The 17,794-nt window shown below is 37.3% G+C and overlaps 1 protein-coding gene across 2 annotated transcripts in view; it reads right to left on the minus strand.

The window, feature by feature from the left end:
- LOC123322880 (caskin-1) overlaps window positions 1-17,794 on the minus strand; it is a 329,147-nt gene that overhangs the window by 170,366 nt on the left and 140,987 nt on the right. Inside the window, exon 1 of one of the 2 annotated variants that reach the window (XM_044910946.1) lies at window positions 2,103-2,436. The exons of the other annotated variant lie outside the window; for it this stretch is intronic. Coding sequence (XP_044766881.1) covers window positions 2,103-2,124 — 22 coding nt within the window. The 5' untranslated portion in view covers window positions 2,125-2,436. Of the gene's footprint in view, window positions 1-2,102; window positions 2,437-17,794 lie in introns of those variants that run through there. 2 annotated transcript variants of the gene reach the window in all.

Genomic DNA, 17,794 nt, shown 5'->3' on the forward strand with positions numbered 1-17,794 from the left:
AAAGAGACTGAAAAAAAAGAGAAAAGTGAGCGTCGCGGGGGAAAATCTACTTTTATAGGCAAAAACGTCGTCAGCTCCGGTTTATCGCATATCAACATCAGAAAAACGTCGAAATCTTCAACGGCATGCAAGAAAAACAAAGTTAAACACAGATAAACGGTTTTTTACATTCACTCTGCCTATCGGAATGAATGTACTGAATATTTGAGAATTAAATATTTCCAAAGGCGGAAATGTAAAATGAAAGGAATACACTAAAATGAATTCCAATTTTTCTCAGAAAACTGGAGATCATTACAAAATCTCTGGGAAAGTGAAGCAGTAAATGTGTGGATCATCAGAGCTGTTTTCTACAAAATAGATGAATCTATCAACACAAAGTAACGGTTTTTTATCTCTTCAGAACAAGAACGTTCGTATCATTTTAAATGGGACACTTCTTTCTCCATATCGTAAAATGAGAACAACGAATCCTGATGGGAATGACTAAGAAACAAAATCTTATACATTCCTCAACTCGAATTACCTCGAAAACGGATATTCCCTAAAACATCTCCAAATTATCGAATCGTTAAAGGTATCGATTTCATCGAACCAGCCGTAACGACCTCTTCGGGAAAACTCATAACAAGAATGGTGACTTCTCAATTACACGCGGGCGTTTATTTTCGTCTCTAGAAAGTCCACTCGGAGGCGTTTTAATCGTTTCAACGTTTCAAGAGCAAGGAACCTAATCGGTAACTTACGACCTAGTCTTTGACCTCTGATTGCGCAATCGACACAAATGCATCAATCTTGTATATATTCGTAGGAAACGAGATCCTCATGGCGTCTACAATGGCCATTGAATAATGCATGACCTCCAGTATTTTTATTCGATCAATTTATGGTCGGACGTCCAATCGAAAGTATCGAGGGAATTTGCATAAATTCCTTGGGTTGAATAGAATTGAGAAGTTTTGATTATTGGTATCATTGAAGACTTATTAAGATTCAACCAGCGTATAAAAAGATCATAAGAATCTTGAGATAATTTTCTTGAAATTGCAATACATAATCTACGAATTATTTTTGAATTGAAGACAAAAATTCAAATAGCCAATATCCTGATATTCCTCATTCTACTATCTAAACTACTTATCCATTCTTCGTCACTTAAAGTGATAATGGACCTAGCTATGCTCAACAAACGGGCTCTAAATGACACTATTCATCAGTTTTAGACAAATTGCTTACGGTATTTTGACCGGAGACATTGTCTTCGGTTGTTAGGTTGTTTATGGCCTGTTCGAGTACGATTTTACTCGTTTAACTGCGGCGCCTGTAGTCGAGATGGAATTGAACAAGGATATTTTATCGGGTCCTGGGGAAACGCCCGAAGGAAACGGTTGGGACCGAGTGTTGTTGGCTAACTTAGGTGGTTGGAAATGTTGCTCCCAACCGAATGAGAATCTAGTATTGAATGGTCAGATTTTATCGGCATTTAAGAGAAGTATACCGTTACGGTGGGTAACGTAATGTCCTCGGTAATGTCAATTTTTTTCCAATGAATGTTTTATTTCGTAAGTTTCTTGTTTCTACCAGTTTGTGTGAAAAAGCTCTAAAACACCTATACTGGAAATTTCAATACGTTGCTTAGGTTCAGTCATCATTTGAGCAGAATCATGAACATGATAATTCTAACACCGGACATTTCAAGTTTAGAGGGGGGTTTTTCTTGAAAATCTCGAACTGTTGACATTCTTCAACTCTTGAATAGATGAAATGCTTGTTCCTTGTGCCATCGTTTTCGTTTGAGAATGGTTTCTAATATTCAATCTTCTTTAATTGAATCTGGCTCTGTTTTCCCCTTCAATTAGTATAAACCTCGGTATAAACACTCAATTTTCTTAATGATTGTGAAAATCCAGCATTCAACCTCTATAACGATTAAATCCTTGGTAGATTTCGATAGCGGAACAAAAGTTCTCCTTACCCACATCATTTAATGGAAGGAGAAACGAAAATAGCTTTCGAATTTGATAAGTTTTAGAAATGTCAGTAACGAGTCCTAAATTTAGATTTATTTGACTAAATCCATCCACCTGCAGTTCCCAACTCACCGTGTTTGGCCAGAAAGACCATCTAGGTATCGTAACTTCCGTTCTATCAACACCCACACTCGGATAATCCAGAATAATGGCACGGCATACACAGAAAACCGATCATTCCCCTAGCAACGACAACAGATTATGCCGCTGGCTGCGAACGGCACTAATTGGAGTAATTGAACATCACAAACACACGCACAACACTATCATCGGCCACAAACAATGACCCTCGATCGGCTCTGGCCGCGGAAGAAGTCGAGGGCAGTGGACGACGCTTCTTCGCCACCGACGACGATGCCGCTTGCTGCACGTGCAAAACCAAACCGACGCCGCTCGTTGGAGGCGGTCGAATGAAGCGAGGGACAAAGCTCCGGATAGCTTGGACCCGGAGATCCGAACGACAGGCAAGTCGGAGAGCGTGGTTCGGTGAAAATTGACGTTAAAGGTCGTCACACACCCAACGATTCCCCCCGATTCCGATATGAAATTTTTTTATTCCATCATCAAAATTTTATTCCAATCTACACTGCGCAAAAAAATTAACGCACGTTATGGAAATCTTGAATTTATTCTACAACTGAAGGTGTTCTCAATGATAATTATTTTTATCAGAATTATGCATGCATATGTTATCCACTTTCAACGGTTTTCTTCAATACAGATGTTTTTTCCCAGCAGGAATAAAAAAGATGATATTATCAGATTTTGAATGTATTGGCTCCATTCTTAAATCAGTTGTTCTCGATCAATTCTAGTGATCAATAGTTTTTCTTTCGTTTGATTTTCTACACTCGATCGCTAGGCAACGCGAAACACGCAATTTGACCCAAGAGGAATGTGCCCAAGCGGTAGTTTTGCGAGAAGAAGGGTGGACATACACAAGAATTGCAGAAAGGTTTGGAGTTTCCCATACAAGTGCATCCAGAATGTTGCAGCGATTCAGGAAGACAGGTATAAATGTCCGAAGACCAGGACAGGGTAGACCACGGGTAACAACTGCCATTCAAGAACGTTACTTGAGAGTTTCTTCGTTGAGACAACGGTTTGCAAACGCTCGCCTCCTTCAAATTCAGCTTGAGCAAACTCATGAGGTGCAAATTAGCACTCAGACAATGAGGTGCAAATTAGCACTCAGACAATAAGAAATCGCCTCAGAGAATATGATTTAATGCCTCGTGTCGCGGCAAGAGGCCCAGCTCTTACCCCAGCCTATCGAAGGGCGCGTTTGGATTTTGCGAGAGAGCATATCCATTGGGAAGAGGCCGATTGGGAAAGAGTTCTCTTCACAGATGAGTCTGGATTCTGCCTCTACCATTGCGATCGACGTTCCCTTGTATACAGACGTCCACATGAAAGATATGCTCAGTGCAATTTCCTGAATACTACTGGTTTCGGGGGAGGATCGATTATGGTATGGGGTGGAATATCTTTGACTGCTCGCACAGACCTAGTGGTCGTTGATAATGGAGCTATGAATGCTGATAAGTATATAAGGAACATTCTTGAAGAGCATGTAGTGCCATTTGCCCCATACATTGGTGAAAATTTCATTTTTATGGACGATAATGCCAGACCCCATCGTGCGTGCATCGTTCAGGAGTACCTTGAAGAGGTTGAAGTCTCTCGAATGAAATGGCCAGCAAGAAGTCCAGATCTTAATCCGATTGAGCAGGTTTGGGACAACCTCAATAGAAGGCTGAGAAGTTCAGAAAATCATCCAGCTACTCTTAATGACTTAGGAATCCAACTCGGAGAAATATGGAAAGGATTAGATCAGACCATTCTAAGATCACTCATTTTGAGTATGAACCGTCGTTGCCGAGCTGTAATTAACGCAAGGGGTGGAGATACCAAGTATTATATCACTTATCAGCATTTCAGTATTTTGAAAATTGTTCATTTCTCTTCTTTCACATAAGATTCGGTGAAATCATGAATTTTTCTTCCATTTAATGTGTCCTGTTTCGTTCAAAACCTTCCCGGGAGAACATAAAAAATAAGTTATAAAGTCAATGTAGAGTTAACTTTCATTAAAATTGAGATTTTCAGAATGTGCGTTAATTTTTTTGCGCAGTGTATGTCTATTTGTCTAGGATCACTTTCGGATTGACCCTACCGATTTGCGCAGGTTTTGACTGTTAGAAAGAGAGACATCTGCCGCATCGCTCACCTGAGCTTAAGCTCCGCACGTGGGTACGTACCATAAGGCCTAAAGAGAGACCCCCTTAGGTAGAAAATAGTAAAAGAGAACACATCTGTAAAACACGGACGTACGGAACCTATTCGATTGTCGTTTTTGTGCAGGCTCGCTGCGGTTTGCGCTGACTTACAAGATGCAGGCTTCGGATAAAGGTTGAACGCCTATCGATAATGGAGAGAAGTCAACATCTGCCTTCTATTGACCAACAATTGTCCAATTAAGCATTCGTATTTCGACAGAGTGTGTTCCTTGTATAAACAGTTGCTTTTGTGCCCGAACTCTAGTATTATGCAAGTCCAATTTTTACAGAATCTTATTATTCTGTAATAGATGCTTTGATTTCACTTACTGGTCTCTGATTATACACTTTCAGCGTAAACATTTAGTTTTCTTTTGGCATTTTTGATTTACTTTATAGAAATACTTCCTGAAAAGGCAAATTACTTTTGAATTGCAATTGAATCGAATTTTTGTTTCTAATCACAGTCATCACTAAAAAAAATCAATCCCATTTTCTGGTGTACTTGTTTTACTTCATTTCATCCCAAGTGAATTAGCTTCGCTTTCTATTCGAATTTCCATCGAGTTATTTGCAATCTATCCGACCTACTATACATATACATTATTGTTACAAAAATATTCCGAGTCGATGATTAGATCACTCAACTCAATGAATTTCTCGTTTGTTTTCCACTCACTTAATTCCCTTTGACCTATTTCGACATCGATATCTCATCGGTTGGAGTAAAACCGTCGTTATCGAAAAGTCGATTCATATTCGATCGGGATATTTTGATTTATTTCGGGCGACTATGAATTTTTTATCGATTCAACACCGCGATGACACTATCTCATAGTTTGGAGGAGATGGCCTTATCTGAGTGTTCTAAAATACCTGATAAAGCGGAGGATTTCGGATGTTATAAATGGTGCTATTCATAAATTGAATGTGTAGCTGGCACATTAACGTATGCTTAAAATGAATCTTTGGAAAAATAAATTGTGCGAACAGATATGAAGGATTACACGACCCCCCTGTACATTGTGTCACAAATTCGATGTCCAGTGAGGGAATATCGGAAACTAGAAAAGTTTCAAAAGTTAGCAAAATCAAGAAATGGGGAAAGAGTGAGTTATTAGCAAAAAGTTAGGTTTTGACGATTTCGAAAAGTTCTCATAATTTTTTTGTCTTCAAAGTTACAGATCTGAAACTTGAACCTTCTATAGGCACTTTCATACGTAGAATCTACTAACAAATGATTATCTTTCAATTCAGAATAACAAATTTGTCAATAGTTTTTTGAGCTCGGCAATGGATTCTACGTAAAAAAGTGCAAGTTGAAGATTCAGATCTGTAACTCCATAGACAAAAAGTAATGAGAACTTTTCGAAATCGTGAAGATCTCCAGGTAGATTTTTCTAATAACATTTCTTTGTTTCTCCGAAAAAGAGCTCGGAAATGTATCATTGGTTTTGCTCTAACTACGAGGATGTATTGTTATCTAGTTAGCCAGATCAGTTCCGTGCAGTGTAATGCAATAAATTAAAAGAAAGAAAATGTCCACCGAAGTTGTGAAAATCGAAAAATTGAAGTATCAAACCATCATCAAGTACCTGTATTTAAAAGATGATGACCGATCGGGAAGGCCAGTTTCTGTGTCAGTCCCCGAAAATTTCGATGCAGTTCATGACATGATTTTATCAGACCGTCGAATTGGGCTAAAACGGACATCTGAAGCACTGAATATTTCATACGAACGCGTTCATGATATGGTTCACGTCAATTTGGACATGAGAAAAATGGCTGCAAAATGGATTGCCAAATGTTTGAATGTTGATCAAAAGCGTGCAAGGGTAGAAGCATCGCGTTCGATCTGTGCTCGATTTGAAAACGATGTAGACTTCTTAAACCGAATTTTTACTATGGATGACACTTGGGTACATTTCTACGATCCAGGAACAAAGCCACAATCGATGGAATTCTGATTCTCCAAGACCTAAGAAGTTTCGTGTCTAAAAATCTGTTGGAAAAGTTCCTGCTTCAGTTTTTTGAGATTGCCATGGAGTAATCATGATTGATTTTTTGGATAAGGATAGAACAATAACCGGAGATTACTATTCGATATTACTGACCACTCTACGGAAAAAAAATTAAGAGAAAAGACGCGGAAAGCTATCCAAAGTTGTTTTGTTCTTGCAGGACAACGCCCCTGCACACGAATCTCGTGTTGCTATGCAAAAAATTAGTGTTTTAGGGTTTGAATTACTAGAACACCCCCCTTATTCACCAGATTTGGCTCCATCCGACTATCATCTCTTTCCTAAACTGAAAAAAAGGTTAAAAGGTCGTAAATTTTCTTCCAACGAGGAGGTAATAAAAGCTGTGGAAGTCTGGTTTGCAGAGCAAGAAGAAAAATTTTTTTGAAAGGTCTAGAGACGTTGCAGTTTCGCTGTTACAAATGTATCCAATTAAGAGGAGAATATGTTGAGTAATAAGATATTTTGGCATTGAAATTTTGTTTGGTTCTATAGTAGGCTAAGAATTTTTCAATACATCCTCGTATTCTAGTTTCCGAGATCTGGACATCAAATTTGGGACCCCCTGTACATATGTTGCTTTTCTGATAGGATAATAATACCCGCCAACGAATAATCGGCGCACAAATCCAAATGGAGACGAATCGAACGTTGAATCTGAATGCGATACGCAGTGATTGAAATTTATGTTCCACCAGACGTCCGGTCAGACAAAATGTATATTCCTATGAACGATATACGAGGGAAGCGGTCTTGAATATAAATGGCAAAACTGAATTATGTGATTCTCGACCGAGCATTATACATGGCGAGGACGCAGAGTTCATTCTCATCTGAGATATTTTACGTTCTATCTGACAGCAGCAAAAAGCAGTCGGTAAATGCTGCGTTTGGGATATTGTAATTTCTGTATGTTTTTATATTTTCAGAAAGGGGCATGAGTAAGCACTTCACGTATTCTATTGGGTTGATAGTGTAATAATTTATTTCATGCAAGGACATATTCTGGTAAATCATTAGGGTTACAGATAGGGGTATTTTTGAGCATTGTGAAAAATTTGGAAATCAATAACACAGGCCAACAAAATGAAAAAAAAATTTGGTGCCGGAAATCTAACAGCTAATTTTAGACGTTTTTAATGTACTGATTCCAAAAATGCCACCAGATTTTTTTTATCAGCTCTAGTTTCTGAGATACACGTTACAGGTTAAATGGTATATTTTATTTTTATTGACAGTTCAAAACGTAGTTTAAAATGTGTTCTTTTACATAACGGTAACAAATATGGCTCAATTCCTATTGGTCATTCTACTACCATGAAGGAAGAATATGAAACAATAGCATTAGTTTTGAGAAAAATTGAATACGAAGAACATCAGTGGTCAATTTGTGTTCATTTAAAAATGATTAACTTCCTCCTTGGACAGCAGAGTGGTTATACAAAATATCCTTGTTTTTTGTGCCTTTGGGACAGCAGAGCTAAAAATGATCACTGGGTTAACAAAAATTGGCCTTCAAGAGATGTCATGATTCAAGGAATACAAAACGTGATCAACGAACCTTTGGTTTCAAGAGAAAAAATCTTACTTCCGCCCTTGCATATCAAGCTAGGCCTAATGAATCAATTTGTGAAGGCTTTAAATCGAGATGGAAATTGTTTTGGGTATTTCTCACGTAAATTTCCTGGCATTAGCACGGAAAAACTAAAAGCTGGTATATTTGATGGTCCTCAAATAAGGCAACTTGTTAAAGATCCACAATTCACCACATCAATGAACGAGACTGAATCTAACGCTTGGAGTTCATTTGTTCAAGTAGTACAAAATTTTCTTGCCAATCATAAAACAGAGAATTAGGTAGAATTAGTGGAAACTATGCTTTCAAATTTTAATTATTCTCGGCTGTAACATGAGTATAAAAGTTCACTACCTCCACAGCCACCTAGATCGTTTTCCAGAAAACTTAGGTGATTGTAGTGAAGAACAGGGGGAAAGATTCCATCAGGATATTAAAACTATGGAAGATCGTTATCAAGGAGGATGGGATAGCCACATGATGGCGGACTACTGCTGGAGCCTTCAGCGAGACTGCCCTAGTAAACTCCATTCTAGAAAATCGTATAAAAGAAAATTTTTATGTGATTAGTGACTAATGTAATTATGTAAATTAAGTTTTTGCAATAAATACTTAAATCCATGTGTCTTTGTTTTTTATAACTGTCAATAGTAATATTATATATTATAACAGTTATAACGTAAATTATATACACAATTTTTTTGAAAAATCTCAAAAACTAGATCTGATAGACAAAATCTGAGAACTTTTTTACATTCTGCATCCAAAAATTACTCAGGAACAGTTAAAAAATCGCAGGCACCAAAATGTGTGTTGGCCTGTAATAATCATTGATGCTAACTACACAAGCAACAACGCATCAAAAGTAGCTTTCTGTAATGAATTATTCCGAGGAGACCAATTTTTCGAGTTGAACTCATTGCAAGTGAACACTCGTGTTAATTTTATAGGATATTCCAATGCCAATGTTTTTGTGCACACTTGCTCCATGGCCTGTCAACTCATAAAAAAATTTGGGGGCTCATTCAGACAGAACGAATCAACAAAAACACCCTTGAACACTCATAAATAAAGCATGCCCGTTTCGGACACCCAGAGAAATAAACGCCACGTTGTATAATCAAGGCACCGCCCCCCAAAAAAAAAATATCCATTACAGAGACCGCGACACGTAAAAAGGGTCGAATAAATTCGTTTCCGGAACTGACCGCCCCCACCTCGATAATTTGTCATAATCGTATATTCAAAATTCCATTCGGAATGGAAACGTTCCTAGATCGTTATCGGAAGATTAATAATGGCCTCCTGTGGGGTTGACTTGTCCGGCGTTTGTTCGAATTCGATTTTGTTAGAAAACGGTGTTGCCGTTCAACACGCGGCCGAAGGTATACAGGGCGAGTCTTGACTCGTACAAATATTCAGTTCAACTTCATTCTGCATACAGGGCGTTTTCTGGGGTGAGGCTTTTTTTTGACAGAGGGTAGAACTCATCAAAATAAGTCGTTTAACCAGAAATTTTCTATATAAAATATCCAAGATGGCTGAGATACAACCCCTTGAAGTTCGACGAAATTTCATTGAATTTCATGTACGGGACTGTGGAAGGTGACTCCGGCATTGCAAAAACGAAACAAACATAAATATATGGCTGGACAATGAATGGTTCAATACCAAGTTCATCGGATTAGATGCATCAGGTCACTTTTGAGAAAATCGTAATTGTTGTATCGTGCAATTTAGGATGAAAAAAAAAATAGAGAATTGAGGCAGTTTTTTGTAAGTGCTTATGTAATTTATGTTAAAAAAGTGCTATGATATTTCCCCATTTCATTTCATATTTACGACGATTGTTGGAATGTTCGTACAAGAAGATTGTGATGCCTATTGCGAAAAAATTCGTGAATAATGTAGACGAATTTTATTGGTGAGATTTTGAAGTATTATTCCATTTTTTATACTCATGTCCTTAGTCTCTTCTATGACTTGGTATCGAAATGAACCATTTCATAATATCATGTAAATTACTAAAAAATAATGACAACAATTCGGCAATCCTAAGTTTCCATTTTCATTACCACGTAAATAATGAACGAGCCAATATCCTAAACGAAACCACATGGTCGAATCAGGAGATAAGCTTTTTTCCACTGCTTGGCGATGATTCAGCTAACAAATGGTCTAGCTAGGGTCGTATTGGGATCTATTTCAGTAACCATTTTCAATTTTTTCTTCAACTTTGTCATTTTGAAAGTTTTGTTGTATAGGTGATTTTTGGTAAAACGCTGACCAGTTCACCTGTTGTCTCACTTTCAAATACACCCTGTATAAGTGGATATTTATCTGCAGTGTGAAGGTTTTTTGCTCCTAGCACTTCCAACAGAAGCATTTGTGTATTCCGAATGAAATCATCCGTTCATACATGGAAGCTTTCAAAGCGCTTTCAAAAAGGGTGAAATCGGCTCTGTTAATTCGATGAAAAAACGAAATAGAAGAACTGTGCCAAAGATCCTCCTACTTGATCAGCATCTTTTTTATTTCGGGTAATCTTGACAAAAAACAATGGCAACCCAGCCTGCATCCCCAGTTAAAATATGTATGTGGTAGAAAATTAGACAGTCATCTCCACGACTCTTATAAAGCTGAACCAGTCGAGAATTCTTTGTTTATGTTATGCATTTCGAGCCTACCTACCGAGTCTCTCCACACTTGCAACCAGCGCGTCATGTATATTCTTCGATTCTTGGGTTCGTTCGTGGTCCAGTAATCTTTCTTGGAATTTCAACATCGAACGAGGATTTCAGGTATATTTCGGCGTGTAATGGATTTCGGAGATATCCTCTTAAATGAGTTCTTTAGGTAGTAATGGACTGAGAGATTTAAGGAACGCAGAGTTACATCGTTTTAATCGCGACATATCAATCGAATAAAAAAAAGTACGAGACGTGACTTCTCAACCACAAATTTAATACTTACTATTTTAATGAATAATCGGAATTTTAAGACTCAATTGATTAGGCCACTCTGGCCGAAACGTATAGTGATAAAGAATAAAAAAAAAAGAATGAGCCCTAAAATTCGTTCACTGTGTGTCAGATATATCAAAAGACCAATCCGATCCGTTTCGCAGCGCCACTTCTCTAATCGCTTTGTTTTCGTTGATTTTCCACCCCGTGTCGGATGCTGGGAAATCCCATTTCATCAGAAGACATCGACAGATGAAAGGGAAGTTCCCGAATTCTCACCCTAAGCTCTCACGTCCGCGCCAAGGGTGAATTTTTCATGTAGAAATTAATCCGTCACACGGGGCGGCGTCCCGTGCAGAAAACGTGTCGAGATCTTTGATCCCGCAGGAACTATTTGTTGTTTATTGGAAAATTCTTACAGCCTCTCGGCAAGGGGGACAAAGAGGGAATTCTCGGAACGCGGCTCAAGGAGATGAACGGAATACTCAAGATGGATGAACGAATTTCTTAATTTGTCGGTAAAGGAAAGAAATTGGAGATTCTATTTTTTGAGCTGTTGATTTGGCGCCTGTTTTTTCCCCAAAATTCGGACTTCTTTGGTTACAGGAGAAATAGAATTAGAATTTGTCTCTTTCAGGTGAATTTTTGTTGTTCACAGATCTACAAATGGAAATTTTTGAGAAATTATACAGGGTGTGAATGAATGGTTGCGACAAAAAAATGTGTGAGGTGATTCCTTGCCAATAAATAGTGTGGGTCTTTCATACAGCTTTTTTATGAGCAGCTGCTGCTTAGATACAGTCCCTAAAAATAGCACCGTATAGAAGCAATTTTTCTTCCCAGAAAAATTATCGTAGATCTCAATGTGACACATATTCTGAAAGAACTACTCTTCTAGTAATATATCTGAGTATTTCAACTATCTCGGCACAACTTTTTGGTCTTGAGGAAGTTTCAACTGACCCCATCTTTTTGGGATTTTTTCGAAAGTCAACGTTCGAGTCGCTTATCTTCCAGGAAAATCATCAAAGATTAAAATGTGATACATATTCTGAAAGAGCAACTCTTCTAGTAATAAATTTGAGAATTTCATTCATCTGGGCACAACCGTTCGGTCTTGACGAATGTTTAACTGAACCCATCTTTTTCAGGATTTTTCGAAGGTCAGCTTTCGAGTCGTTTATCTCAATAAAAGTAACCGTAGATTGAAATGTGATACATATTCTGAAAGAGCAACTCTTCTAGTAATAAATCTGAGAATTTCATCCATCTCGGCACAACCGTTCGGTCTTGAGGAAGTTTTAACTGACCCCATCTTTTTGGGAATTTTTTGAAGATCAGCTTTCGAGTCGTTTATCTCTTAACAAAAGTAACCGTAGATGTAAATGTGACACATATTCTCAAAGAGCAACTTTTAAAGTAATAAATCTGAGAATTCCATCCATCTCGGCACAACCGTTGGGTCTTAATGAAGTTTTAACTGATCTAATCTTTTTGGCATTTTTTTGAAGGTCAAATTTCGAGTCGCGTATCTTTCAGGAAAATCATCGTAGATGTAAATGTGATACATATTTTGAAAGAACAACTCTTCTAGTAATAAATTTGAGAATTTCATTCATCTGGGCACAACCGTTCGGTCTTGACGAATTTTTAAGTGAACCCATCTTTTTCAGGATTTTTCGAAGGTCAGCTTTCGGGTCGTTTATCTCACAATAAAAGTACCCGTAGATGGAAATGAGATACATATTCTGAAAGAGCAACTCTTCTAGTAATAAATCTGAGAATTTAATTCATCTCGGCATGACCGTTCGGTCTTGATGAAGTTCTAACTGAACCCATCTTTTTGGGATTTTTTTGAGTCGCGTATCTTCCAGGAAAATCATCGTAGATGGAAATGTGATACATATTCTGACAGAAACTACTCTTCTAATAATGAATTTGAGAATTTCATCCATCGCGGCACAACCGCTTCGTCTTGAGGAAGTCTTAACTGAACCCAACTTATTGGGAATTTTTCGAAAGTTAAATTTTGGCACGCGTATCTTCTAGAAGAACAATCGTGGATTTAGATGTAATAAATATTCTAAAAGAGCAGTCCTTCTAGTAAGGATCCCGAAAATTTATCAAGCTCGCTGCGTATCTCCCAAGATTGTTCGAATATTTCTTCCATAATTGTTACTGAACAACTCTTATAATTTTTGCAGTTATCATCACATGAAAATACTCGTACCAAAGGCCAGCTCGGTGTTATGGAAGCTTTGTTATTCGAAAGCCACGACGAGAATTATGTTCGTTAAATTATGGAGACGGTTACTGTCCGAGAACGAAGTGTCGAGAAATTAACGCCGAACTATCTCAATTTGCTATGCCATTAACCGGCATTCCGTTTCAATTTTCAGAGATGAAAAATGAATATACCGTATCATTCCAGCTTCCGAATATGGCATAAGAGCAGTGTCATTTCTATTCATTAGTCGGCATGGAAAAAGTGGTAAATGTTGGCCATTCTTCAGCTTATAATTCGCTCCCAAGTTATGTCCGCCGAGTTGTTTCAACGTTATCTTGTTATACGATGAATGTCGCGAAGGAAAAAAATCGATGGACGCTCAAAAATGGGAAAATTAAAATTTCGTACAAATATAGGATCGTTGAATTGAATTGAATTGCTATAATTAATCTCATCAGGGATGTAGGCACAGGGTGTGTATCCATTTGGGAATGTTGGGTGAAGTATATGTAGTAGTACCTTTGAGTATTCAACCCTTAATACTCAAGTATATTACTGATACCTATACTTCATTCACTTTTATTTTAGCAGTCGGTTGGCCATGGAAATTTGACACATTTCACTCTGTTTAGTACGAAAATGTGAGGTTATGACGCTTGTCAAAACATTTTTGGGTTTTAAATCAACGCTATGTTGCCCGTTCTACGCAATAGTTTCTGTTATTACGTATTTTATCACAATGTCGAATCTCTTCGGAAAATATGTGACGAACATAATTGAAGTTTATACAAACTGATTGAAGGCCTACCAAATCCAATTATTTGCATGGAAAATACAAGAGATCAGTGTAATATCATAATATGCACTAGCTTGAGGAGAGTTTATGTTCGTTATCTTCTTTGGCCAAAGTTTGAATACGTAACATCAGTTGTAGATTTCAAAAATATTAACCCGAAGATGAAATGCATATGATGCAGTGGTTGGGAATGGGTATCTCCCGAAAAATTAACAGATAATCAAATTTTAAATTCTTCAACAAAAATCATCTTGCATTAATATAAGTAAAAGGAATTAAAGGAAGTTTCAAGTTAAGATAAACTTCACCTTTGAACAAAAATTTCACATGAATGAACAATTAACAGGACAACTGGCTCGTATTTGTGGGTGCTCATCTTAATACATTGATATAATAAAAATAATTCGGTATTTATTGGTACCTTAAGACATTTATAATGTATAGGACAAGTCAAATGAAAAATAGAAAAATCAATTTTCGGGAACTTATTATACGATGACATTAATCGAAAATCCTGTAGTTAACTTTTGGCATTAATTCACTCAAACATAAAATTTTCAAATGCCACCAATTTTTTGGGTCTCTCAATAGAAGGAAATTCTCTTCGTTAACAATCTCTCTGATTGTGGAAATATTCAGCTAAAATATAAGTCATTTAGATTGAGATGAATCATTATATAAACTCTCTTATATTGAATATGTTCGCTACCGTCTGACATATTGTGGATTTTAGAATATAAGGGTATATCTATTTGAATGAGCGGACCTGAATTCTAAATAGCACTTCCTGAAACCCTGTCTCTTTTGTTCAATCACATTCGGCATTTTCGTAATAAAAATTGATATTAGTTGTGGCAACGGCGTTATTACATTAACGACATTTCATGAGTGCCAACCTTACTCCGTTCCAGTTACAAAAACTTGAGAAAATTATTTCATGGCCAACCGACTGCTAAAATAAATTTGAATGAAGTATACTATGCTAGAATAATGGACGGATTTTCAACTTTAATGCCTACAGAAATGAAAATAAACTTGGAGAATGAGTGTTTAATGATAAACAAAGATCAGAAGTTCAATGAAAGACTCAATAACTCATAATGAGTCATTTTTCAGTTTAGATAACCTGTACATCTAACTCCATTTAAATACTCAACGATAAAAAACGAAATCTCACCCTGCATAATAGTTAAAGCAAATTTTCGGAAGAGTAAACGCTCCTCCATAGCTTTTTCTGTATCGACATTCGTAATTCAATGATACCAGTAAGGACGCCATTCTTATAGCGTCGCAGGCGAGTCACCAGCGTCGGGGTCTTTCACCTTAATCGAAAAACGCTACAAACCACCGAACCTGTGCGAAAAATATTCACGTTGTCTCGGCAGAAAGTTTACTAGGGTGGAAAGCATCACTTCCACTACCTCCATGTAGCGAGCAAATTAGGGTCGACCCAGGGGAAATCACGTCACAAAATAGAGTAATTGCGTGTGGTATTGCGACCCCTATTGGGGTACGGGCCATCAACATTTCATCACACCATTCCATGTCACCCGTGGGTGCGTATTTGCAAACGGAGGGGCTACCCTATAAACTATATTTTCGCATATATGTTTTATACAAGGTGTTTTCGACAATGAGGCTTTTTTTGACAGAAGGTAGAACTCATCACAATAAGTCGTTTAACCGAAAATTGTCTATATAAAATATCCAAGATGGCTGAGATACAACCCCTTGAAGTTCGACGAAATTTCAGGGAATTTCAAGTACGGGACTGTGGAAGGTGACTCCGGCATCGCAAAAAAGCAACAAAACATAAACATATGGCTGGACAATGAATGGTTCAGTACCAAGTTCATTGGATTAGATGCATCAAGTCACTTTTGAGAGAATCATAATTGTTGTATCGTGCCATTCAGGGTGAAACAAAAATGTAGAATATCGAGGCAGTTTCTTGAAAGTGCTTATATTAGTTATTTTGAAAAAGTGTTATGATGTTTCCCCATTTCATCCCATTTTTACGATGATTGTTGGAATGTTCGAACAAGAAGATTGTGATGCATTGTGAAAAAATCCGTGAATAATTTGGACGAATTTTTTGGTGAGATTTTGAAGTATTATCCTTTTTTACACTTTTACCTCAATAAGTCTCTTCTATCAGTTGGTATCGAAATGAGCCATTTCATAAAATCGTGTAAGTTACTAAAAAATAATGAGAAAAATTCGGCAATCCTAAGAGTCCATTTTCATTACCAAGTAAATATCGAACGAGCCAATATCCTAAACGAAACCACATGGTCTAAACAGAAGATTCAGCTAACAAACGGTCTTGGGTTGTATTAGGATATATTTCTGTAAGAATTTTCAACTTTTTTTTCAACTTTGCTATTTTGAAAGTTTCGTATAAGTGATTTTCGCTCATTTTGATCAGTTCTACCTTCTGTTGAAAAAAGCCTCACCTTCAAATAGACCCTGTATATATCTAGAAGCATATCTTCGTACGTGAAGCCACGCAGTATTGGCCAGTGAAGTGATTCAGAATTTGGTCGATTTTCGAAAGAAAATAGACGAAGAAGTTAGAGAAAAGGAATGAATTTACTCTGTACAATCCCTCTCAAATGGATGAACTTTCCAATTAGCGTCGTTATATCGATTCAAAACTTGGAGCAACTGGAATTATTCCTTTCTTGAGTTTTCACATAAATCAGATTCAAGATGTCAGTCTAATCCTCGGCATCAGTTACCTTGAATAAATTCTGTTCGAAAAAATAATGAATCTGTGTCAGCAAAACCATGTTAAATTCATCGATGAATGAATTATTGCGACCGGTTATATATTTCGTTCAGACTTTTATTTCACGACACACAAACGTTTCTAGTCATGGAATATATGAATAATTCTATTTGATGTCCGGAAGCGGTTTTTCGAGGACAAATTCGAAATGAGTCTAGCACCGGAATAAATGAATCGAAACACTTGTGGCAGCTTCATTATTGGCACGATTACCAAAAAAATCTGCAGTGGAACTTGGTTATGAATTTTGACAGAGAAGGAAATAAAGAACTGCTCGTAATGTCATCATAAAAATCATGAAAAGAAAAGGAAGAAGAACGATTGACGAGCACAAAATATTAATAATTTCCAACGAGTTTTTAAATATTTAAAAGAAGGAGAATACGGAGACCAATTCCCCTTTCTTCTGCCCTCTATCAAGATAATATTCAGGTCTATATCATTTGTGAGACCTGTTATTATGCTCAGATGATTTTGGTTCAAAAATGCTGCCGTAATACATAGTTTTGTTTCCGAATTTGTCCAACTCCGTTCCAGAATCATCGAAATGGCAAAACTGGCGTGGCCGATGTTCTGGATTCCGCGAACGCCACTTCCAAAGTTGGATACTACGCTCGTATAGTTATCGGGAATAATTCCTCATCTCTATGACTATGTAGGTACGGGACGGAATGAACTTTGTGCAGATCGTGGCCTGTCTACGGGATTTCGCATACGCCTGCCTGATTTGGCATTCAAATTTATTGAAATTATCGGGAAATGACCGGAGGTTCGGTCGGTACGTTGGGAATTGGTTATTTGCAACTTTCCCGTTTGATACTGCGAGACCGCCGTCTGCCAGGGCGGTCAGAAAAGTCATCATGATTCTGTATACTCCATTCGAATTTATTTTAGCAGTCGGTTGGCCATGAAAAAATTTTCTCAAGTTTTTGTAACTAGAACGGACTAAGGTTGGCACTCATGAAATGTCGTCAATGTCATAACGCCGTTGCCACAACTAATATCAATTTTTATTACGAAAATGTCGAAAGTGATTGAAAAAAGAGACAGGGTTTCAGGAAATGCTATTTAGCATTCAGGTCCGCTCATTCAAATAGTTATATCCTGATATTCT

Source organism: Coccinella septempunctata, chromosome 1 (assembly GCF_907165205.1).
Source record: "Coccinella septempunctata chromosome 1, icCocSept1.1, whole genome shotgun sequence".
Lineage (NCBI taxonomy): Eukaryota > Metazoa > Arthropoda > Insecta > Coleoptera > Coccinellidae > Coccinella > Coccinella septempunctata.